We start from the raw sequence: 23,774 nt of genomic DNA on the forward strand, positions 1-23,774 counted from the left end.
CCTGCAGAAGCTTGTAAAGGAGTCATTTCTGACCCAAATCCCTTTCTCCAGCTTCTCTCCAGAACCCAGGCTCCACTGTGTCCTTTACTCAAAGGAGACATCAGGGATTTGTCCCAGTGGCAGCTGCTTGTGTTAGCCATTAGAGCCCGCACATTATTGTACCCTGGCTACCGCATGCCTGAAGACCACCCCCCGAAACTGCCTCCAACCTTAGTGTCCCTTCTGGCCATTAACCCAAGAAGGCTCATATAAGGCAAGTGTCTTCTTGCTGGTCTCTGACCCTCAGCCTAGCCCTCCTGATTCAGATGTCAACTTCAGCCTCTTGAAATTCTCATTGCACCACCTCTGGGACTTCTGGAAAAAACTGTTGTCTCCCCAGCATCAACTCAGGTCTGAAGTCCTTAGCCTGGTCCTCATGCCTCTCCAGATCCTGTTTCCAGTCCACCCCACATCTTTTTGGCATCACCACCCTGTGTTCCCCAGCTCGTCCCTTACATTCAAGCTTTAGAGGAAAGCCCATGCTATTCTTTGGAACTGATTTACCCTCCCCACGTGTTGAGATTCAGATCAAGTGTGGACTCCACCAGGAAGCTTAATCTGAGCCCCAGCCCCAGGACTCCCAGAACACTGAAGTACTGACACCATTCAGCCTGGGCCTTCCAGAGCCTTGCTGGTCTCATGACAGACTGGCAGCCTCCCACAGGTACTTCTTGTCTCCCTACTAGGATCAAAATCCCACAAGAATATGCCTGTGTCAGCCAGCAGTTAGCACAATGCTCCCCACACGTAGCTGGTAAAGACTTATTAAAAGTTATGAAGATGGCTGCACAAACCACTAGGAGACAGAAGGAGTGAATGGCTAGTGAAGGGTCTCATGATAGGCAGTGATGCATAGATATTTGCACACTTTAAAAATGGATGGGTAAATTGATCAGGAAGCAGACCTTGGTCCTAGCTGCCATCACCACTCTCTTAAGTTACTACAATCGGTTCCTAATTCATCTCTCCTTCGCCCTACAATCTATTATCTTCGCAGCAGCCAGGGCAGGTCATTTCCTGCTCAAAGCCTTCCAATATCCACCCATTCCACTCAGATTAAAAGCCAAAGTTCTTCAAATGACAAAGCCTGCATGACCCGGCCCCCATTATTTGCACTGACCTCAACTGCTACCACTCTCTGCTTCTCTCACGCACTGCAGTCACACAGACATCCAGGCTCCTCAGTCATGCCTCAGGGCCTTGTCCCTACTCTTCCTTCCACTTGCCCTTCCTCCCCTGACAAACCGCCACAGAGTTTGTCCTTTCACTTCCTTGAGACCTCCGCTGCAATGTCTGCTTCTTAGAGAGACCGCCCCCCGCCCCGTATAAATGTGCAAACACCTCCTCCATCCGCACCCCCTACCATCCTGTATTCACATTTCCCCAGCACACTCAGTACAATTCTGCATGCTGCCTCTTGATCTGTTTGCTCTCCCTCTTCCCAAACCAAAAAACCAACCCTCCAAGAGGATGGAATTTGTTTTGCTCCCTGTTGTATCTCCAGCACCTAGAACCATACATGATACCAAGTGAGTACCGAGTGGATACTTGACTCAATGGGTGAAGGAGGAAGGAGACAGTGAGTGTGTAACTTAAGCCAATGGCACCTTTGGGCATTTTTCCAAGATGCTCTTATCTGATGTGGCTGCCATTGCCGCGCCTCTGACCAGCTGCAGCCCTGTCTGCCGCTGCAGCAGATGGACAGCACACGTTCTGGGGAGTTCTTTGTAAATGACAACCCTCAGAGGACTGAAAGAGCAGCTTCTGCATGGCTGGGGCCAGGATTAGTCCCCTGCCTTGTTTCTAAATGCCACATTTTAAAATCCTGCTCTCCCACCCTTTCCCCAGCCTCTCTGCAAATTCCACAAGGTTAAAGTGCAATTGTGGAGAATGAGAAAACAAAGGCATCCTCTTTTCCCCAGTGAGGCGCACAGGGAGCTGTGTTTCTCTTTTCCCTTCAGGCCTAAGCCCCTAGACCCTCTGCAGAGACCTGCTACCACCTGACATCTATCTGATCAAGGAACTCAATTCTTAAAAAACAACAACAAAAAAGACATTTTATTTATTTGAAAGACAGAGTTAGAGAAAGAAGGAGAGAGAAAGATCTTCCATCTGCTGGTTCACTCTCCAAATAGCTGCAAAGGCTAGGACTGAGCCAGTCTGAAGCAAGGAGCCAGGAGCTTTATCCAGGTCTCCCATGTGGGTGCAGGGGCCCAAACACTTGAGTCATCTTAAATGCTGCTTTCCTACAATTAACAGGGAGCTGGATTGAAAGTGGAGCATCTGGTACTAAACCAGCACCCTTACGGATTTCCAGTGCTACAGGCAGCAGCTTAACCCACTACACTACAACACTGGGCCTGGGGATTCTTAAGCTCCCAACACTACTGAACAGGGGAAGCCAGGAAAGCAGAGCATGAGACAAGAGAGGCAATCAGTGTGGCAGCTTCTGGTCTTCCATTCCTGTGCTAGCACCTGCCATGACACGTGGCCCAGCACTCAATGAGCACAGCGACATCTCCCCGATCCCTAATGCCCTACCCACCTGGGATTCTGGGCTGTGAGGACCTTGAGAGAGAGGGGTGAGTGAGAAGAGGGTGTGGGTGACACACCAGCCCTGAATCCTGCTAGAAATCCAACATGAATCTTTTTGTGGATAGACACACGGGTGACAGATAGGCAGGTGGGTTGCTAAGTGACTGGATAAAGAATAAATAGATAATTTTTTAAAAAAGAATAAAGAGATAATTAAATGAGTGAATGAGAAATGCAAGAGTGCGTGAGGTAGAAGTCCTCCATGGGCCGGTCTGTCCTAGTGGGAAAGACATCTTTGTAAGGCCAGCTCACCAGGTTCAGGAACACCCACTCTCTGAATTCCATGTCAGGCCTATGCCTAGTGCAGTGGCTCCCTCGTCTGCACAGCTGCAGCTACACTACTACCTCTGTGATAATGAGATTTTTTTCCCATTTTACAAAGGATGGGATAGAAAGGAGCCCGGCAACTCCTACCAAGGTAACTCAGCAAGGCTCCAGGAGGCCTTCACAGGGTTTGTAAGCTCGTCCATAGAAGCATCCAGCGGGCCAAGCCAGAACCACCAGCGGCCCCTCGAATCTCCTGTGTCCTCCCAAACCACAGACAGGGGTAAATGGAGGAGGTAAAGCTCAAGGATGTGACCCAGCCACATGCTCCAGGAGCTCTTTAGGATTATCCAGGAATCAGATGTACTCTTTATCAGTCACCCAGAAGCTCCTGAGTGCCAGCTTGCCTGGAAGGTGGTAGGTCTTCAGATAGACAAGTAGCTGACAAGCACCTCAAATGCAAGGTGTCCCCCAGTGAATTATCATTTCCTCCTGAAATCTTCTTTGTTCAAATTTTGTTCTAATGAACGGTACCATCACCTATCTGGTTGCTCAGCTGACTAAGTTTCATTCCTTCATTCATTCACTCAAAATATATTTGCAGCATGTGTCAGCAACGTGTTACCTGCTAGGATGAACGAATGAGCTCAATTGGACTTGGCCCCAGCCCCAGCCCCAGTGAGCTCATCATCAAATACAGAAGAAAGAGAGTAATTATTACAGAAATAAATGTAAAACTGTGACAAAGTCTTGAAGGAGGTCCACGGTGTCTTAAAACTCTGTAAAATGGGACCTGACCTGGTCATAGGGCTCATGGAAGCGGCATTAAGGTGAGGACTGGGGTGTGAGGAGGAGTCAGTCGGTGAAGGCAGAAAGCAACAGAAACGCAAAGGCCTCTGGGGGCGGGAGCCTCGCACACCTGAGAGAGACTGAAGCGAGGCCAGTGTGGCAGCAGGAGGAAGGAGAGGAGCGCGGTGCTGGAAGATGTGGGCGAGGGCAGCGGGGCAAACAAGCAAGACCTCACAGGGCTTCTTAAAGGGAGTTTGGTCTTTATCTTAGGATCAGTTGGAAGCAACTAAAGTATTCCAAGGAGGAAACTGATGTGAATGGAGTTGTGTTTTGAACTGCATTCTGGCTGCTGTGTGCAGAGCAAATTGGAGAACAGACGTGATAGACAGAGGTGGACGACTGAAGTGGCTCTTGTGGTCCAGGCTGAAAACGGACCTTGAACTAGTGTGATGCTGGTGGGGATGGAGAGAAGTAGTGAATACATTTATGAGATAACATCGACAAAAGGTGGGGGTGGATTGAATGCTGGCTTTGAGGCAATCATGCTGAAGATGACTTCCAGATTTCCTTGACTTATGAAGCTGCACAGATGAAGGAGTCATCCGACAAGATCTGAAGTACCCTGAAGAAGTACCCCGGAATGAGTAGGATAGGGTCGGGAAGCAGCCCAGGGATGCTGTTTTGAACATGTTGAGTTTGAAAGGCCTTTGGGATATGAATCTGGCAGTCCTCTTTACTCATTTATCCCCTCCCTCTGCATTCAGCAGCCACCGTGTCCTGGTGATTCCACCTCCTCTCCATCCTGACTTAGTTCAGGCTGATATAAGTATTGCCCAGATAATTAAAACAACCTGCAGACTCTCATCTTCCAAAGATATCCGCCTACACTGTGGGTCTTTCTCGACATCACCTCCCTGATGACCCAACCTAAAGTTAACCCCTACCCTATTACTCTCTGTCTCAGTAGGTTGGGATTTTTCTTCTGAAAACACCTAACGATTCGTCATGTCTATTATATAAATGTACATATCTGTCAGAGCTCTATTTGCTAAGAGGGCATAGAAGTGATGACACTTCAATTTCCATGAACACACATGGCCTCCAGATCTTGGCTTCTAAGAACCATCTCCACTGAAAGGATGCAAGGGATCTTTGGACAAACAGCTAATTCCAAGACTGGAGCAAGCAAAGAACAAAAGGAGCCTGTAAAGTCTTGCTTCAGCAAACAGTAAGGAAATGCTCAGAGAGGCATTAAGACGAGTCAGAAAGAAATTGAAGGGGCTAGTGCTGTGGTGTAGCAGGTAAAGCTACCGCCTGCAATGCCACATCCCATATGGGCACCAGTTCAAGTCCTGACTGCCCCTCTTCTGATCAGCTCTCTGCTATGGCCTGGGAAAGCAGAAGATGGCCCAACTGTTTGGGCCTCTGTGCTTGCATTGGAGACTCAGAAGAAACTCCAGGTTCCTGGCTTCAGATTGGCACAGCTCTAGCCATTGCGGCCATCTGGAGAGTGAAGCAGCGGATGGAAGACCTCTCTCTCTCCCTCTATGCCTCTGCCTCTGCCTCTCTGTAATCCTGCCTTTCAAATAAATAAATAAATCATGAGGAGAGGAGAGGAGAGGAGAGGAGAGGAGAGGAGAGGAGAGGAGAGGAGAGGAGAGGAGAGGAGAGGAGAAAGGAGAGGAGAGGAGAGGAGAGGAAAGGAGAGGAGAGGAAGAAAAAACAGAAGCCATCGTGTTGAACCTTGCCCTGATCAGATCTGGGACAATGTGAATATCAAAGTAAAAGAGACAGTCATTGATGATAGCCCAATAAATAAGGATCCATGAGCCCCTGGGTATAAGGAGGAAGGGAGGCCAAAGGAAATATTTTTCTTATAGTAGAATGACAACTAATAAATACAGAAGAAATGATAAATTTCAAATTATCAGTGATGATAAAATGAATGAGCGTAAACTTGGGGAGAACAGGATACCTACATAGTCTCAGAGTATCTCTGCCAATTGCTTACTCCTTTCAAAGCAGAAAAACAGTAATTTCACAGAGAAGCAGCCAGTGGTCATTACCTCAAGCTTCCATCACCAACACTGGCACAATCCCTGCATCACCTGCTTGCTGAAGAGGGTATAAACTCGCTTCAGTGGTATTCCTGCTAAAATGGGCATTGTGAGCCTAACCACACGGAACCATCAGACAAACTCAGACTGAGGGACATTTACATAATAGCAGGCCTACACCATTCAAAAATATAAAGGCAGAAAAAACAAAGCACAGGGATAGGACAACCAAATATAATCTGTGGTTTGGATCCTGAACAAGGTATAGAGATTGGGAGCTACAAAGACTCATTGGGACAGAGTTATACTGTGGTAAGACTTTTAAAGCAAATACATACTTAAGTATTAGGGGTAAAAATAAATCAGATCTCCAATTTACTCTTAAATTGACCAGATATATAAACACTTTTAGGCATATTTATATATGAGGGTATTTCAAAAAATTCATGAGAAGGAGAATTAAACAATAAGTCTTTTAGTTGCAAAATCTGGAATTCACACACAATTTTCCCATAAGATACCTTCTCCATAAACTTTTTGAAGACTCCTCATTTATAGGTACCTTTCTCTGAAGGGAGGAGAGAACTTCCACTTTGAATATGGCCTTGTCTAAATAAGAACAGAGTTGGTGAACTCAAGAGGCTTCCATAGCTTTGGCAGCTCATGACAAGAGCCTCAGGTGATTACTGACGTCATAAATAAAAGTGTCAATTGTTTTGTTAAGTCAACAACAGGAGTCACTGTGCACTTACTCCTATGTAGGATCTCTGTCCTTAATGTGTTGTACATTGTGAATTAATGCTATAACTAGTACTCAAACAGTATTTTACACTTTGTGTTTCTGTGTGGGTGCAAACTGTTGAAATCTTTACTTAATATATGCTAAATTGATCTTCTGTATATAAAGAGAATTGAAAATGAATCTTGATGTGAATGGAATGGGAGAGGGAGCAGGAGAGGGGAGGGGTGCAGGTGGGAGGGAAGTTATAGGGAGGGAAAAGCTATTGTAATCCATCAGCTGTACTTTGGAAATTTACATTTATTAAATAAATTTTTAAAAATTTAAAAAATCATTGTCTTCTAATAAACAGATTATTTTTCACAAAAAAAGAGTGTCAATTGTTAAATCAACAATGGGAGTCACTGTGCACCTGCTCCCCATGTAGGACCTCTGTCCTTAATGTGTTGTACTATGTGAATTAACGGTAAAACTATTACTCAAACAGTACTCTATACTTTGTGTGTCTGTGTGGGTGTGGTCTGTTGAAATCTTTACTTAGTATATACTAAGCTGATCTTCTGTATATAAAGATAATTGAAAATGAATCTTGATGAAGAATGGAATGGGAGAGGAAGTGGGAGATGGGAAGGTTGCGGGTGGGAGGGAGGTTATGGGAGGAAAAACTGCTATAATTCAAAAGTTGTACTTTCAAAATTTATATTTATTAAATAAAAATTGAAAAAAGACTCCTCATATATAATGAAATCATATATTTTAACAACATGTAATGTTATATAAATTATATAGGCAGTAGAAATATGTGTAAAATAGTATTCTTTTATAGTATTGTAGAGAGAGCACATGAGAATGATAAAGCAAATTAAACATCATGTAAACAACTGACCGATATGGATAAGGAGAAATTTCTTACATCAGTTTGGCAAACCTTCATTGAATTTGCTATATGAAAATTAAAAGTGATATAAAACAGTAAACATGCAATAAATGTTTGTTGAATGAATGACTGCACCTATATCCAACAATGACCTCCCCCTCATAAACTCCTCAGTGTCTGCCCATAAACATTATTATAAACATCCAGGGGCTGGCACTGTGGCTCTGTGGGTTAAAGCCCCAGCCTATAACGCCAGCATCCCATATGGGCGCTGGTTCAAATCCTGGCTGCTCCACTTCCAATCCAACTCTCTTCTATGGCCTGGGAAAGCAGCAGAAGACGGCCCAAGTTCTTAAGCCCCTGCACCCACGTGGGAGACCCAGAAGAAGCTCCTGGCTCCTGGCTTCAGATCAGCTCAGCTCTGGCTATCACAGTCATTTGGAGAGTGAACCAGTGGGTGGAAGACCTCTCTCTCTCTCTCTCTCTCTCTCTCTCTGCTCTACCTCTCTCTGTAACTCTGTCTTTAAAATAAATAAGATAGATCTTTTAAAAAAGAAAAAGAAAAATACAAACACTGGGGCTTAGCAACGAAGGCCAGAGACACTTACACAGCTCTTCCTACCATCTCCCGCCTCATCTGGCCACCGACTCCCCATGCTCCTGTCATACTGACCGCTCGATGGCCTCCAAGCTTACTACTGCTAGGCAACACCTGCTGCGTAGGCACAAGCTGGTCTCTCTGTCTGGATTGCCCTCCTGTTACCTTCCCAGCAACTTCTTGTCATCTTACCACATGCAAACCCAGAAGTTGCCCTCTGGCAAGGCCTCTCTGATTGCGCCCACTGGAGCTGACACTTGCACACTTTGAACATGCCCTACAAACAGGCTCTTGTTTATTTACTGGTCTCTCTGCCACATGGTCTCACTGCTGCTTGAGAACTGGGATTTTTCCTTCTCCCTTCTTTCCCCAGTGCCTTACCCAGGGTCCTAGCACATCAAGGGATCTCAATTAACACTGGGGGTGTAAGGAAATGAATCAAGAGGGACTGAACTTACTTAAGCTTTCAAGAGAGCCCCTGACTTTCATTATCTTCAAAAACTACAGGGCAGTGAGGGACACTAGTTCTTGTCTCATTTTATGCACATGGAAAGGGAGACACAGAGAGGGTTAGTTACTGAACCCCAGGTAACACAGGGTGCCAAAAACAAGTAGAGCCAGAATACAACCTCTCCCCAGCAGTGCGGTGTTCTTTCACAGGGACAGGAAGCAAGGATATCGTCTTTTATGGTTTGTCTATGCCATGCCTGACAGCATGTATCTGATGGAGTTTCTAGACATTCTGATAGAGCGCTTCTAGCATCACATCACACTGAATCACAGGAACTTCACAGATGAGGAAACTGAGCTCCAAGTCAGATCTGTCTAAAGCGGATTTCTCTGCACAGGGCCAGTGTTTACTGCCGGCCTCTGACCAGCCGACAGAAGGGAGAGGGCCGGAGCTGGCTGCTTTGACCCTCAACACTACCTTTCCAACCAGTACCACACACAGCCCCACAGGGCAGCTCTCAGCCTCAGACCACAGGCCCCGTTCCACAGGGCTTCCAAACCAGGATATTTGGTTTGTAAGACAAAACCTCCACTTCTCCAGCAGAGAGTGAACACTATACACAACCACCCAGCCAAACTGCTGACGCCCACAGACTCTGCATCCCGCTCCACGGGGTCTGGGCTGCCCAGAGACGTCCTCAAAGGATCCAGCACTCCCCCAGAGCTTGGCACGGCACAGAGGCTGGGTAGAGGCCCGAGTACCAGGACGGAGATTGCTCCGGGGGAGAAGTGAAGCCATGGGAGTCGGGTGCTGCCCCAACCCAGGAGGGCTTCCCACTCCACCTCCTACCACTGCTCCCACAGAACCACCACCTCCAACCAGGGCTGGAAATGACCGCGTTCTGGAAGTGGTGTTAGACACAGAGGGCAGGCCCTTCATCTTTTCCTCAGTTTACCCAGAAGCATGGCTCTTCGTGCTTTGGAAACTTTTGAAATCGCAGACTTCCTGCCCTCCCCACCCCACCCCCAGCGGTCAGTGGACACTCACTTACAGGTTCTGGAGTCAGAAGACCTTGCCAGCTCTGATGCCTGTTCATTTAACCTCACTGCACTTCCGTTCCTTTATTTTTAAAACAGGGGCACCTACGTCACACGGGACTGGTGGAAAGCTTTTGTGAAACAAAAGATGCAAAGATCCTAAAAAGGGAGCTGGCCTTCAGGAGACAGCAACTAGACGTGAATGAGCCACACTCACCCACCCCCCACCCCGCCCACGGAGGTACTGAGCGTCTCACATGATGCTCTCTTGCCGGATGCTCAGCCTGTTTTCACTGGTTGATTTTCAAGTGCATGCAACATCCAGAGCTTAAACAGCCTGGGGCCTCAGCAGAGATGCACTCAAGCTTTGAGCTAACCTTTGGAGATGACACTTTTCTGGGAAAGCACAAACCCCCGACCTTTAACAAGCCACCAACAAACTGCCCAACACACTGACACTGACTGGTCCCTCAGCGTCTGTGGCAATTGTGTCCAGGACGCCCCACAGACACCAGCATCTTCAGATCCTCAAGTCCCTTTAATGCAATGATGCTGGTTTTGCATCTAGCCTACCTATACACATCCTCCTGTAAACGTTTAAGTCCCAGATTATTTATAATCCCAAACACAATGTGGTGCCACGGAAATAACTGTTACTCTGTGCTGTTCGGGGATTAACCACAAGGAAAAAAAAGTCCATGCATGTTCAGCACAGGCACAATTTTCTTCTGAATTATTTTCCATCTGTCTTTGGTTGAATTCACAGATGTAGAAACCATGGATATGGAGAACCAACTGCACCGGGCCACAGGGCTTTCCTGTTTTTTGATCAAATGCTTCAGGGAGGATTAGTCTTGAACATGAGCAACAGCCACTGGCTTGGGTTGAGTTAACACATACTGAGAAGCAGGATGCCAGCATGCAGTCTGAAAGCCCCCACCTCTGTTGTTCTAATCATTCTTGGCAGCTAAGCACAGCTCTCCAGTGTTGCTTTGCCCAAACATCCACAAGGACCCTGGGCAGGGTAAAGTAAGGAGTCCAGGGGCAAATGAGTTAGAAGTTTCACCAAATGTACAAGGTGGCTAGAGCCTGCCCTGCAACCAGACAAGGTGCACCTCTGCTCGTAAGAGGTAACCAATGATCCCCTGGCCACTCAGTGACCTGAGATCCCTGATGGCCTCACAGGCCCAGGGGAGAGGCAGAAAACACCCATTGACCCAAGCGTCTCATCCCAAGTGCCCACCTACACTCCAAGCACCTGATCCCAAGCTCAAGTTCCAGGACAGCCACCCGAGATCAGACTTGCTGAAGTCCAGGCAGGGGCAGGGAGAGCTCAGAGCCAAAAGACACAGATCTCCTGGCCTCTGCAAGGGCGAGGCAAGGCACATGAGGAAGGGGCGGCCATGGGGCAAGGGCCAGACTTAGGGCAAGGGTCAAACTCCTTGGGGCACCCAGACACTCGAGCTTTTGAGCCAGGGAGGGGCTGGCAGCTGAAGCACTCAGACCAGAGGGTGTCGATCAATGGCCCAATTCATTCTCAACAATCCCCATTGTCTGAGCCAGCACAGAGATGGGCATTCTCTGGCAGAGCCACTAGGAAGAAAAGCCCCAAGACACTGTCGCAAATCAAAGTCCACAGACACAGAAGCCAAAATTGAGACATATGGTTTGAAAACCAGATGGAGTATTTGAAATTTGGGCTACCCCCAAAATTCTTGCCATAGGGCTCCCATCCTCAGAGACCAACAGAACCTTTATTATTGGTCAGTCACTTACTAGTCTGATCTCTTTCTATAAAAGATGTAGGAATTCATCAAAATTCATTCATTAAAAATGCATATTCTATAAAGCTATTAAAACAGAAATTGAAAAAGCACTGGCTCCAACTAACACAGTTACTAGAACAGGGCAAGATGATGGACTAAGAATCTCTTAGCAGCCAGCGTGAAAAGGGAAACAGAGAAATACTTCCCTCTTCCACCACCACTACTCTGCAGGAAGCCTGCTGGACTAACACCTGCCCTGATTCAACCACCTTTAAGGGGCAGGCCTAGGATGAGCCTGAGGGGAACACAGAGCTTGGCACCCACCTCAGGATATGAATGAATCCAACTTGCTCCCCTGCATAGCAATGGAGTTGGTACGGGAGAGCTCAGGCATCCCTCAGACCAAACCACAAAGTCTAAAGCAGAAAGTATCATTTTTCTAACTTCCCAATTGACAGAGTCTGGGCACCTCACGGAAGCCTGTACAGAAGAGAATGGCCAAGATGGGAGACGTCGGAAGCCATCATAGCACTAACATCAGCAGCTAGCATCTGGGAGCTGTGGGACCTCCAGTGGTTCCCACGGGAAGCAGGTTCTGTCAAGCAAAGAGAAAACGACAGAGAGAGGGGAGAGAAGCAGAGCAAAGATGCCTCCCCCAGCCGCAGGTGGGAGACACCAACTCGGGTGGGTTGATTCTGAAGAAAGAAGGGAAACAGCGCAGCTCAACTCCCTGCTCCTCCCTGTCTGAGAGTTGTCCCAGGCCCCAGCCACCTCACTGCTCTCTTGCTGCCGGGGGCATCCAGAACAAATGACAGGTGCTGAGCTGCACCACAGACCCCCTAGCCTGGCCGGCTCGCCTTGTGAAACTGGTCTTTTTGCCTCTAAAAGGGCGGATGCTGCTTCTAAGACCCAGGCCTTGAGGCCCAAGGAGGCTCTCTGGCTGAGCTCCATGGGCAGCCTCAGCTCCACATGGCATGGGTCACCTCAGTGGTGTCGTGTCACCACCTGCCCCGACACCCCAGCCAAGCCCCTGACTTTAGATACTCCCTAGTGGGCCAGGTTCATGGACCCATTGTCAGAGATGCTATATGCAGGATACAGGGCAGTAAAGAGGAAAGGGGATAGAGGGAGATGTGTAGGACCAAGCCAGGGTCACAAGTCTGTACCCATGCATTTTACAAATGCATATGTGTTGTATGCATGTGTTCCACAGGTGTACATGTTGGTCATGTTTGCATGGGTGTCTTGGGAGGCTGTGTGCTCAAGACCAGCATGGGTGGGCAGCAAAGATTTATTTCCTCCGCGTGAGAAGCTGCAAGTGTGTAGGTGTGCATGCACAGTGCGTGTGTGCAGGTGACTGCTTGGGGGCTCACCCCCTTGCCCTTCTTCGGGCATGTGAATGGGATCCCCCCAAGCAGTCTCCCCAACCCTGGCCTCAAAGAGAGCCTCATTCACTGCTGGGTTGAGGAAAGGCTGGGAACAGCCGTCCCGCCCTGAGAAACTAAAGCTTCCTGACCTACATGGAAGCTGCCCCAGCAGGGCAAGTCAGGACATCCTAGAAAGTGTGGGTTCAGATGACGCCCCTTATCCCCCAGCTTCGGCCTTCAGGGACTCACTCACACAGCTAGCACCCTCATGTGTGCAGGCATCCGCTGTGGGTGGAAGGATGCTGGCCTCCCTGCCCTATACAAGAATGCCCCTCCACGGGGCGGGCAGGCACGGCCCACCCAGGGCAACAGGTGCCACCAGACACACAGCCACCTGTGGGCACACTCCAGACAACCACACACTGACACAGACACACTCACACCCCGGACCATATGCTAGAAAATTCCACAAGTTGCCACTCCAGCCCAGGCCCGCTCCCTTCCACCGGCACACTCGCCCTCACAAGCGCCCACCCTGACCCACTCACACCTACTTTCCAAATAGTCACGAGCCTGCCCAGCCCCCAGCCAGGTTGGCAGCCCCAGCGCCAGCCCCTGACTCCTACCAGCCGGCCGGGCGGGTCGACTCACTCACCCGGCGGCGGCGCTTGTGAGCAGCCCGCGGTGGCGGCGCACAGCTGGAGCTCCCGAGGCCGCGGCGCGGAGTGGCCGCCAGCGCCGCCGCCGCCGGGCCGGCCCAACCCGAGGGCCGGCCGCTGCCCCCCGCCCCCGCCCCCGCCCCGCTCTCCCCCCGCCGGCTCCGAGGCCCTTCCCCACCAGCGCGCTCCCTGCCAAGCCTCTGTCCCGCGTCGCCCGGGCTGCAGGCGACTCCAGGCTGGGCCACGAGGGCGACGCGGAGGGGGCGCCCCCGACAGGGAATCCTAGCGCGCTCCTGTGAGGGGACGCTGGCGGCGTGGGGCAGCGGGCGGGCCTCATTAGGGACCTGGCTCCCCCTAGGGCCCGGCGGGAGTCACCCGGGAGCCGCGGGGCCGTCCCGGTGGGGGCGCCCACATGTGCCCCGTGTGCCAGCATCTGGAGAGGGGCAGGGAATGCGCGGTGAAGTGAAACGAAAGGAGGAGGGGTTTGGGCACAGTTCACAGCTGTGCCGAGGGAGCCGCCTGTGAGCAGCCCCCAAACGCCGGGAAGGCGACGTGGTTTGCACACTACAGGTGCTTCCCTTCCGAACCCAAGGCACCCACGCAGGTCATCTGGGCCGCGGCGACTGCTTCTGCCGCCCCTCGCCCTGGCCTCAGTGTCTAACGGCGATCTCAACCACAAACTCAGAAAGACTGCGTTTCTGAACTGGAGGAAGCTTTGAAGTCACTCCACCCTGCCACGATTTCTCGGGGGCCTGGGGGGCCTCTGTGCTCGGGAATCATCAAGAAAAGGCGGCCTGTGGCCTCTCTTGGACGGCATTCCAAAGCTGGAGCTCTCCCATTGCAGGAAGTTCTCTCTGGCCTCTAACCTGAATCCCTCATGCGCAGTCGATGTCAGTCTGCTCACAGGGTGTATGGGGGGGATTAATCAATTCCCATGACACATGACCATTCCGCGGTCCCATTGCGGCTTGCTCCTCCTTCACACTAATACGCCCTGGTCTCTTTTCCAGGCTGTGGCTGAAAAAGACTCTTGTGCCCTGTCCTTGAACTCTCGGCAGCTCCTGGCATTAACTCACCTGCCTCAGCTGTCAAGGGGCCCAAGGCTGGGGAGGTGGCCAAGCCATTCTGCTCAGAGAAGCCGGCTTTGACTCCAGCCTGCAGCCAGCCAGGGCCGGATTTCACTCCCTAGTTTCTGGAGAGAAGCTTCAGTCTCTGTCTCAACAAAGGCCTCCGGTCAGACACCTGACAGGCTTTACCACGGAGCCATGCCGGCCTCAGATTGGCAAGGTTTGCAGAATCTCCTCTTTGACTTTCTTTCTGGCAGGTCACGTGGAATGATAAAAAGTAGCCAGGAGCTTGCTCAGAGGGACCCAGCTCTGCATCCTGCCTCTACTGCTTTCTAGCTGTGTGTCCTTGAACAAGTCACTTTACCTCTCTGAGTTTCAGTTCTCCCTTAATAATCTCTGCCTAGCTCATAAGGTTGTTGAAAATAGGAAATGAGGCCAGGGATTTAAAAAAAAAAAGGACCTGGAAAGCTAAGGCATTTTTAATATGCTAGAAATAGAATGAGGCTTGCAGCAGAAACAGCATCCATGTTAGCCAAAAGCCTCAGAGGTATTTTATTTCCAGGTCCAACTTCTGTGCCTGGATTTCAGGACAAGAGAGGGGCAGACTTAGTCAGCTCGATGTTCCCCCTGGAGTACTCGGCTTGAGTTCTCCCCTCCCCCACCCCATTCCCCCGAACACGCATGCACACATCCACCTTCCCAGATACGTACAGCACAACACAGCCTCCTGGGCACCTGGACTCCCCATAGGCCCCAGCCACCTGGACCCTTGCTGGCTGCCTCTGCATTCCCAGGGGGCCGCCGCATGGCTCCAGTCTTAGCACGGCAACTCCAAGTCTCCTTACAGAAGCCCCTGTGCACAGTTCCTCTCTCCCTGCCCATGCTCCTGGGCCATGGCCCCTGGACGGCCTGGGACTCAAAAGAAAGCTGCCAGAAGCCTTCTCCAAGGCAGCTCAGGAGCGAGGCTGCCTGAGGGAGTGCAGTCTGGAAGCATTCTTCCCATCGACCCCCTCTTCCCTGCTGCCTGGCTTCCCAGTGCTTGTCCTGCTTAATTCTTAATGGAAATTCCATCCCCGGCGCCGGCCCTGGCTGGCTCAGGGAGTCCAGGCTTGGGCCAACAGCAAACTCCACCCAGAGAGAGGAGGCCTTGCTGGCCATACAAGCATATGCACACACACACACGTGTATACACACACCAGCAGAGGGATGCCCAGAGAAATTCACAAGCTCAGAGACTCTCACCCCAACACATTCGAATAAGCACCTCAACCATTAGTGTGTTTACCGCACTTCACAGGTGTCAGTTTGCCTAGTGCTCACATCAACTCTTCCTTCTGATGTTAGCCCCATTTGACACATGGGGAAACAGGCACAAGGGAGGTTCATTCAGTAACGTGCACAAGCCATCGGGGAACAGTACCCTCACACATAAACACCAGAAATTGCGCTAAGAGGCTCATGTGTATGGTTGTATTTTGCCACCAAAGTAGCTTTTGCAGAAATTATTATTCCTATGATACAGACAAGGACAATGAAGTCAGGTGGTTTGAATGACTTGTCTATGGCCCCACAGGTGTGAGATGAAAGATGACTCTAGGCAGATATACATGGGAACCCTTGTAGACATATAAGTAAAGACAGACACACACACACACACACACACACACACATACTGAAAGGCACAACCACAAACAGCTGCTCTTACCTAAAGTTGGAGCCTCAGGAATGGTTCCAGCTGCATGAGGCATAGTCCCCTCCAGCCCAATTCCATGTTCTTCTCCACGGCCTATGCCAGCTCTACCAACTTCATACATCACTCAGGAAGGCCACGTTCAGACCAAAACGACATGCCAGTCAGGCACGTCTGTAGTCAACCCCCATCTCCAGCTCCAGGTCCAGTTTCTCCGTAATACCCTACCTGGTCACTGAGAGAAAGCTCAGCTACACTCTTCAAACACAGTCACAAGCCCCTAGGAGCACCTCGGAGACTTTGAGCACTGCCCAGGAGATGGCCAAGGAGGAGGCCAAGGAGGACTCCCAGCTGCCACTGCAGGGCCCATGGACCCAGGCATGGCACAGGAGCACAAGCACCAGGAAAGACAACACAGGGAGTGAATCACATTGGAGAGAGATACAAAAAGACCATAGTGGAATGGGAAGAAAGAGGGGTTGGTTTGATCAGGGCCGTAATCTAGAACAAGCGGTGAAAGCCTGAGCCCTAAAAGATGAGAGCATAGACATGCAGAAGGGGGGATCAGTAGTTCAGCAATCTCAGAACATGTCCACCGCTGAGTTTCCATGCTGACATGTCTGACCCGGAACAGAAGGGCAGGAGGTACACTGGCCCAGAGCCTCCTGCCAGGTGGCACCAGTAGGGTGCCCAGAAAGACTAGTCATGACTGTTAGTAAAATGGCACAGTCTTATCTGTGGGGCAATCTACACCCCAGATGCCATCCTAGGCCCCAGCCCCTGCCGCCAGGGCTGAGAGCCAGGTGACCACATGGCCCAACCACCGGTGTCAGCTCCATCCCATCCTCATGAGATTTGCTGATCCTACTTCCTTGCCCGCCCCTCGGCAAAGTTTTAAGAGGACCTGTTCCTGAACACGTGGCTCGCTCGCTCTCTCTCTCACGCTCTACTTTTCCCTATTTTCCTTCTTCACCCTTCCCTCCCAGGAAACCTTTCCCTTACTCTGGTGTTTGGTGTTTTGTGGCAGCCTTACGATGACCAGAACAATCTCTATTGTCCCTGTGGTTTCCCCTACCCCAGGACCCCTGACCTGTTCCTGTTGTCCCAGCTCCACACATCAGCCTTTGGCAGAGACAGCTCAACATGGCAACTCTGCGGGGGCATCAGCATTGGAGAGGTTCTTTCTGTTTTTTGACAGAGGAGTGCTCAACCCTCACAAATGAAGGAGGAATCCTGGTGAGTCAGGCTATGACTGACGGACTCTAGGAGGCAGAGATATTTTAATCCCAAAAATTGCAGTTTTAAAAGTTCTCCAGTGATGTTCAGGCCATAGTTTTGTTGTGTCTGAATTTCCCAATCAATGCACAAGGCACAGTCCTGGATGCAAAAGCAGAGGTTTATTTGTTACCAGCAGGCTGGGACCCCCTACCCGCACACAGCCATTTAGCAGTGCACAGGCAAAAGGCCCTCTCATTTGCATAAGAGAGGTTTTTTTTTTTTTTTTTGGTTTTTTGTTTGTTTGTTTGTTTTTTTGACAGGCAGAGTGGACAGTGAGAGAGAGAGACAGAGAGAAAGGTCTTCCTTTTGCCATTGGTACACCCTCCAATGGCCGCCGCGGCTGGTGCACCGCGCTGATCCGATGGCAGGAGCCAGGTGCTTCTCTTGGTCTCCCATGGGGTGCAGGGCCCAAGGACTTGGGCCATCCTCCACTGCACTCCCTGGCCACAGCAGAGAGCTGGCCTGGAAGACAGGCAACCGGGACAGAATCCGGCGCCCCGACCGGGACTAGAACCCAGTGTGCCGGCGCCGCTAGGCGGAGGATTAGCCTAGTGAGCCGTGGCGCCGGCCTCATAAGAGAGGTTTTTATAGCCTCACACTTACAAGGGTGCAGGTCATCTCCTAGGTAGGTTACCTTCTTATTCTCTATATGGCAAGGTATTGGGACCTAACATGTTCATTGGTTCATTTAAATGTAAAGGCTATATACATTATGTGGTGGGAAGGCCACACAAAGGAGATGGCACGGGGAAGAATGGCTGGAAGCATCGGGCCATAAATCCCAGGGGAGCTGGTGGGGGGCAGGAGGTCATAAATTCCAGGGGAGCATGGTAGGCAAGCAAGTAGCCAGAGTACAGAAGACTCCAACTCCTACAGTTTCAGAAACACTGCCTTCTAGAATGAGAGAAAGTCAAGGGCCATTCCAGTTCAAAACTAATTTCTAACTAACTTCAGAGCCTAAATGGTTTCTCCTGAAAGTTACCTGAAGTTGCCTCTCAGCAGTCCCCAACTTCTATCCATTCGGCTTCTGCATCACCTTGCTCTCTTTTGATGGGACTTTTGGGAGCTTTATAATGGCTCTCCCTGCTTCAGCGCAGATCAAGACAGAAATGGCATCTGGCATAGCAGGGTGAAGCCCCTGCCTGTGATACCAGCATACTATTTGAGCGCCAGTTCAAGTCCCGGCTGCTCCACTTCCAGTCCCGCTCCCTGCTAATGGCCTGGGAAAATCAGTGGAAGATGGCCCAAGTGTTTGGGCCCCTGCCACCCAGTGAGAGACCTGGATGAAGCTCCTGGTTCCTGGCTCCAGCCTGACCCAGCTATGGCCAGTGTGACCAAATAGGGGGTGAATGAGTAGATGAGCAGATGAAAAATCTGTGTGTGTATGTGCGTGTGTCTGTACCTCTGACAAATAAACAAATAAATATTTTAAAAAGAGAGAGAGAGACTCCATCTGCATAGAGAAGGTTATCAAGATGAGGGGCCCACATGGTGGTTTTTAAGTACAATTTCAAGGAAAAAAATCTTGGCAATCAGATTGGCATCCAGTTACCAGGAGAGAACAAAACCCATCAAAAGACTTGATTTACAGTTCTCCATCCTGTCTGGCCTGCTTTGGATAAAACAAAAGATCATCCAGAAGGTGGGATAGGCAACTTATTTTCACCACAAGCTGTGAGCTCTGGAAGAGCTCCTTTGCTATTCTCATGGTAAATTTGGAGATTCTGAGGCAGGAGGTGGCCTGTGTGTTCTTGCTAGAGAGGAGGGAGGAAGAATATTTTACACCCCAAATTCCATTGGGGCCACCCTGACTACCTATTAACCCATCTGACTCCTCACACCAGACAGGCTGTGTGGGTGCACCACTAATTCACTTGGGCTTTGGCACATGGATCTCTCCAGGCCTTGCTTCATGATTCTCAAGAGGGAAAACATTCACAAATCCAGTGTGAGAACACGTGATATGACAGAGTGGAGTTCACGGAGCGCAGGGATTCTGAAACTTTGTAATGCAGCAGAATCACAGAGGAGGCAAAAGGCAGAGTTCCAGGCCTCCCTCTGAGGTTCCCAGTCAGTTGGGGGTGGCGTGCTGGAGCCTGTGGGCACCTCCTTTCCCAACGTGAAGTTCAGTGACTTCATGCTGTTGGCTTACATGTGGCTGCGGTGGGAGTATTTATTTACACACAGAAACTGAGCAAACATTGCAAACGGAGGTTTTCTTCCCTCTGGGGTTTGGGTGAGCCTGCTGTTGAGCATGTACTAGCACACCCTGGGGCACATGAGTCTGTTTTAAAGCATCCCAAGCAATGATGATGCAGGCCCACTTTGAGAAACAATGATCCTCTGATGAGGTGCTAACTGCAACTCCTCATCCTAGGATAAGTAAATTGAAGCCTAGTGAGGGGGAGAATCTTGGCCAAGGTCACTGAAATAGCCCCCCACCCCACCCCCGGGGTCAATCTGCTCAGTTCTGGGCTGTGGAGGCTGGGGGCTACCCTGCCTGTTTACATAAACTCCTGCTGCTCCTGTACCACCATCTGCTTTTGTGGTTTACTGACTAAATGGGAGGAGGCAGGAAGGGCCAATCAGATCACCTCCCGTCAGCATTTAGACGAATCACCTGCCTGGAGCACCCAGAACAATAGGCACTTGAATCTCAGCTGCTGAGAGTCCCCGGGCTGCCCTGACATTCCCTTGCCCTAACTGCTCAACTCTTCTTGAATCCAGAGAGATTCCCCCAACAGCCTCCCAACATGTTCCCTTCTCTTACTTAAAGTAGCAAGTTATGTTCCCTTACAACCAGAACCACCCTCAGAAACGCCATCTCAAAGCAAGTCAGTGCAAATGAGAACCCAGGTTTCCGGCCCACTTGACTTTCCCCTACAGCATGGCCTGCTCTCAGACACGACACCAAAGGATGAGTGTGCAAATGTGCTCCTCTCCCGGGCAATGGTTTCCAAAGAGTGGTCCTAGACCAGCAGCTTGGCAACACCTGGGACATTATTCCTAAAACTCTTGGATCAGAAGCTTCTGGGGCAAGAGTCCAGCAAGTTATGGTTGAACGAACCTCCCAAGAGATTCTGATGCCTGCTAAACTTGGAGAACCAGCACTCGAGCAGGAGGGGCCATAGCTTCTGCCTCCCTAACAATGAAGCAGGTCAGGAAGGAGAGTCCACCAGGGTGCAAGGCCACCACAGGCTGTGTGGTCAGTCACACACCCTCCTGCCCAGATTCCCTAACCCTCCACCTCTGGGGAATCATGGGGTATATACCAAGGTGTGCTTTACAAAGTCTAGGGGCCACATATTTCCAAAACCCGAGGCATGGCAGGAAAACCCCACTTCAGTCACTGTCTTATTGCTTAAAGGGGCAACCCAGTGGACCTTTCCTGGTCCTTTGGATTCCCAGAGGTCTGGGACAGCTTCTGGTGTCCTGAAAGGAGGCTTGCCAGTGAGCTGGCTCTAGAAGCTTCTAGAAGGCTCTAGAAGACTTGCCAGCCCTAAGTCTGATATTTCCTCCTCCTCTTGTGCTCCCCAGGCTCAGGGAGAAAGATGAGATTTGAGGACAATTGAGGAAGTGAAAGCTTGAGGAGAGGGAAAAAATAATAACATAAAAATAACAATTACTGGGGTGCGCATTCAGCTTAGCAATTAAGACACTCAGGACCTACATCTGAGTACCTGAGTCGGATCCCTGGCTCCACCTCCTGATTCTGCCAGTGCGCACCCTGGGAGGCAGTGTGAGGAGTCAGATGGGTTAATAGGTCCTCAGGAGATCCCAGTGGAACTAACAGGCTGCCCTTCTGAGCTCACAGCTTAAAGTGATAACAAGTTACCTATCCCACCTTTAGCAGGTCAGACAGGAAGAATTGTAAATCGGACCTTTTCATGGGTTTTTGCCCCTGCCTGGTAACTGAATGTCAATCTGATTGTCAAGTTTTTTTTTTTCTTTCTAAATTTTACTTAAAAACCAGAACACTAAGGGGTTTCTTGGTTTTTTTCCTTTCTTGGAAGCCCCCTTCATGCCACTCCAGCTGGAGGTCTTTGATTCTAATAAATACTTTTAACTCTCTCTGCCATCCACTTGGAAATTCTTCTTCCACATGAGACAAAGAACCGAGCTAACAATAATTTTTCCACAGCCATTTTCCGGTCACAGCAGCAGATGATGGCTCAAGTGATGGGGTTCCTGCACCCGTATGGGAAACTTGGATTAAGTTCCTGGTTTTTGGTTTTGGCTCTGCCATGCCCCACCACTGTGGCTATTTGGGAAGTGAATGAGCAGATGGACACTGGGCGTGCTCTCCCCAACCTGTCTGTGTGTGTGTTTCTGCCTATGAAATAAATAAGTAAAAGATTTAAATTTTTCTTTAGAAACTAATATATTAACACACAGTAACTTTCCCTGTTACCCAGCTCCCCTGAACTAAGTACCTCCTGGGTTTTACCCCATTTACGAGGAGGAAGTGCACCTGCGGCTGAAAGGCAATGACGAGAGGGTAAGGGCAGGTGGGAGGGCCCTTCTCTAAAGTGGGAGGCCAGGTGACTCGTGCAGAACAGAGAGGCGGAAGGAGGAGTGGAGCCTTGAGGAGTAGGGGGAACGACAGACCAGCCCCCATGGAAGTACAGAAAGAAGTAGACTAAGAATGACCAGAGGGGCCAGGCTACAGCTGAACCGTACACAAGCCACAACTTCGAGACCCCACCTCTGACTTTGGGGATGTGAGCCAACCTCAGAGACAATGGGGCCTGCAGAGAGAGCTGAGCAGTGCAGGCACTAGGGAGCCATCCAGGGAAGAAATTTCCCCACCTGCAGCTCCAAATCAAGGCAGGCCATTGAAGGCCCTCCCTCCGCCCAAGGCATCAAAGCAAAAACCTGAGCCATCTCCCATACCTCTTTGTCCCACCAGCCCCCTTCCCATGTACCCAGTGGGTCCCCTTTACCTGCAGGTTCCTGTCTTGACTGCCACCATCCCGTCAACCCCATCACCTCCTTCCTCCACTTCTGCTAACAGCCATTAACCACACACAGCTGCAGTCATTGCTTAATGATGGAAACAAGATCTCATCTTCCCCCAACCTACAATTTGTCAACAGCTTCTTCTTGTTCTACCTAAAATAAAAGTCACAAGATTTGTGCTCTGGCTCATGAAACTTTGCACGATTCTTCCTTTCATTAGGGTTTCCGGTCACATGTCCCTGAGAGGTTCCAGCCCCTCCCTGTCAGCCTCCTGTGAATACCATTCACAATTGAATGAAATTTCCTTGTTTATCTATTTGATTACTTCCTGACTCTTCCACCTTCCATGTCACAAGGCCAAGGTCCCTGTCTTTTAGCACGGTGCCTGGCATGTATTCCACAAAGTTCTACAGAATGGCTCCAGCATGTTGGAAGAAGTAACTGACCCATGCAGCAGATCAGAGAGAGCACCTGGAAATCAGATGCAAAGAGAGAAATGGGCCAAGGAAACCACAGCTCCCAAGGGAAAAGGACTTGGCTTTCCAAGGATTTTCCCTGAGAAGGGCATTTGCATCCTGGTTTGTGGGACTCAACAGCTCCTCTGTCCTAGAAGTTCTGTAAACACTACTACAATCTAACACTTTTTTTTTTTACTAAGCTTGCTTGAGATTTTTGTTTGCTTGTTTACAGGCTTAAAAGCCATGGTGGGACTGGCGCTGTGAGATTGCAGGTTAAACCACCACCTGCAGCATCAGCATCCCATATGGGCACCGGTTTGAGTCCTGGCTGCTCCACTTGCAATCCAGCTCCCTACTAATGGCCTGGGAAAGTAGCAGAAGATGGCCCAAATGCTTGGACTACTGCACCTTCATGGGAAACCTGGAAGAAGCTCCTGGCTCTTGACTTCGGACTAGCCCAGCTCCAGTGCTTGCAGCCACTGGGGGAGTGAACCAGCGGATAGATGCCCCCCTCTCTCTCTGTCTCCCCTGCCCCTTTTAAAACTCTCTCTCTCTGTCTCCCCTGACCCCTCTGTAAACTCTGACTTTAAAATAAAGAAATCTTTCTTGGGGGAAAAATTTAGTAGCCATGGAGCTGAGATTGTGGAGCAGCACGTTGTACTGTCGTCAGCGATACCAGCATCCCATATGGGTGCTAGTTCAAGTCCTGGCTGCTCCAATTCCAATCCAGCTCCCTGATAATGCACCTGAGAAAGCAGCGGAAGACGGCCTAAGTGCTTGGGCCTCTGCCACTAATGTGGGAGATCCATATGGAGTTCCTAGCTCCTGGCTTCAGCTTAGCCTAACATGGCTTTTGTGGTCATTTGGAAAGTGAATTAGTAGATGGAAGATCTCTGTTGCTTGCTCATTCTCTCTCTCCCTCCGCAGAGCTCGGCTGTTGCAGCCATTTGTGGAATAAACCAGCAGATGGGAGACCTCTCTCTCTCTCTCTCTCTCTCTCTCTCTCTCTCTCTCTCTCTTTCTCTCTCTCTGTAACTCTGCCTTTCAAATAAGTAATTTTTTTAAAAAAATAAGAATAATAAAA

The 23,774-nt window shown here is 49.9% G+C and overlaps 1 protein-coding gene across 9 annotated transcripts in view; it reads right to left on the reverse strand.

Annotated features, from left to right (window-relative positions):
• Nucleotides 1–23,277, reverse strand: part of INSC (INSC spindle orientation adaptor protein) — a 139,283-nt gene extending 116,006 nt beyond the window's left edge. For 2 of the 9 annotated variants that reach the window (XM_089328387.1, XM_089328395.1), the window contains exon 1: nt 22,217–23,276. Coding sequence is in view for 2 of the 9 variants with exons in the window: in XM_089328414.1 (XP_089184540.1) it covers nt 15,017–15,112 (96 nt within the window). In the remaining 7 variants the exon portion in view is untranslated. Of the gene's footprint in view, nt 1–13,234; nt 13,351–15,016; nt 15,113–16,010; nt 16,231–20,953; nt 21,077–22,216 lie in introns of those variants that run through there. The other 7 variants (XM_089328391.1, XM_089328403.1, XM_089328409.1 and 4 more) reach the window with 7 other exon arrangements.
• Between the last annotated feature and the right edge of the window lie 497 nt (nt 23,278–23,774).

Source organism: Oryctolagus cuniculus, chromosome 1, assembly GCF_051225735.1.
Source record: "Oryctolagus cuniculus isolate XC-2025 breed Fujian yellow rabbit chromosome 1, ASM5122573v1, whole genome shotgun sequence".
NCBI lineage: Eukaryota > Metazoa > Chordata > Mammalia > Lagomorpha > Leporidae > Oryctolagus > Oryctolagus cuniculus.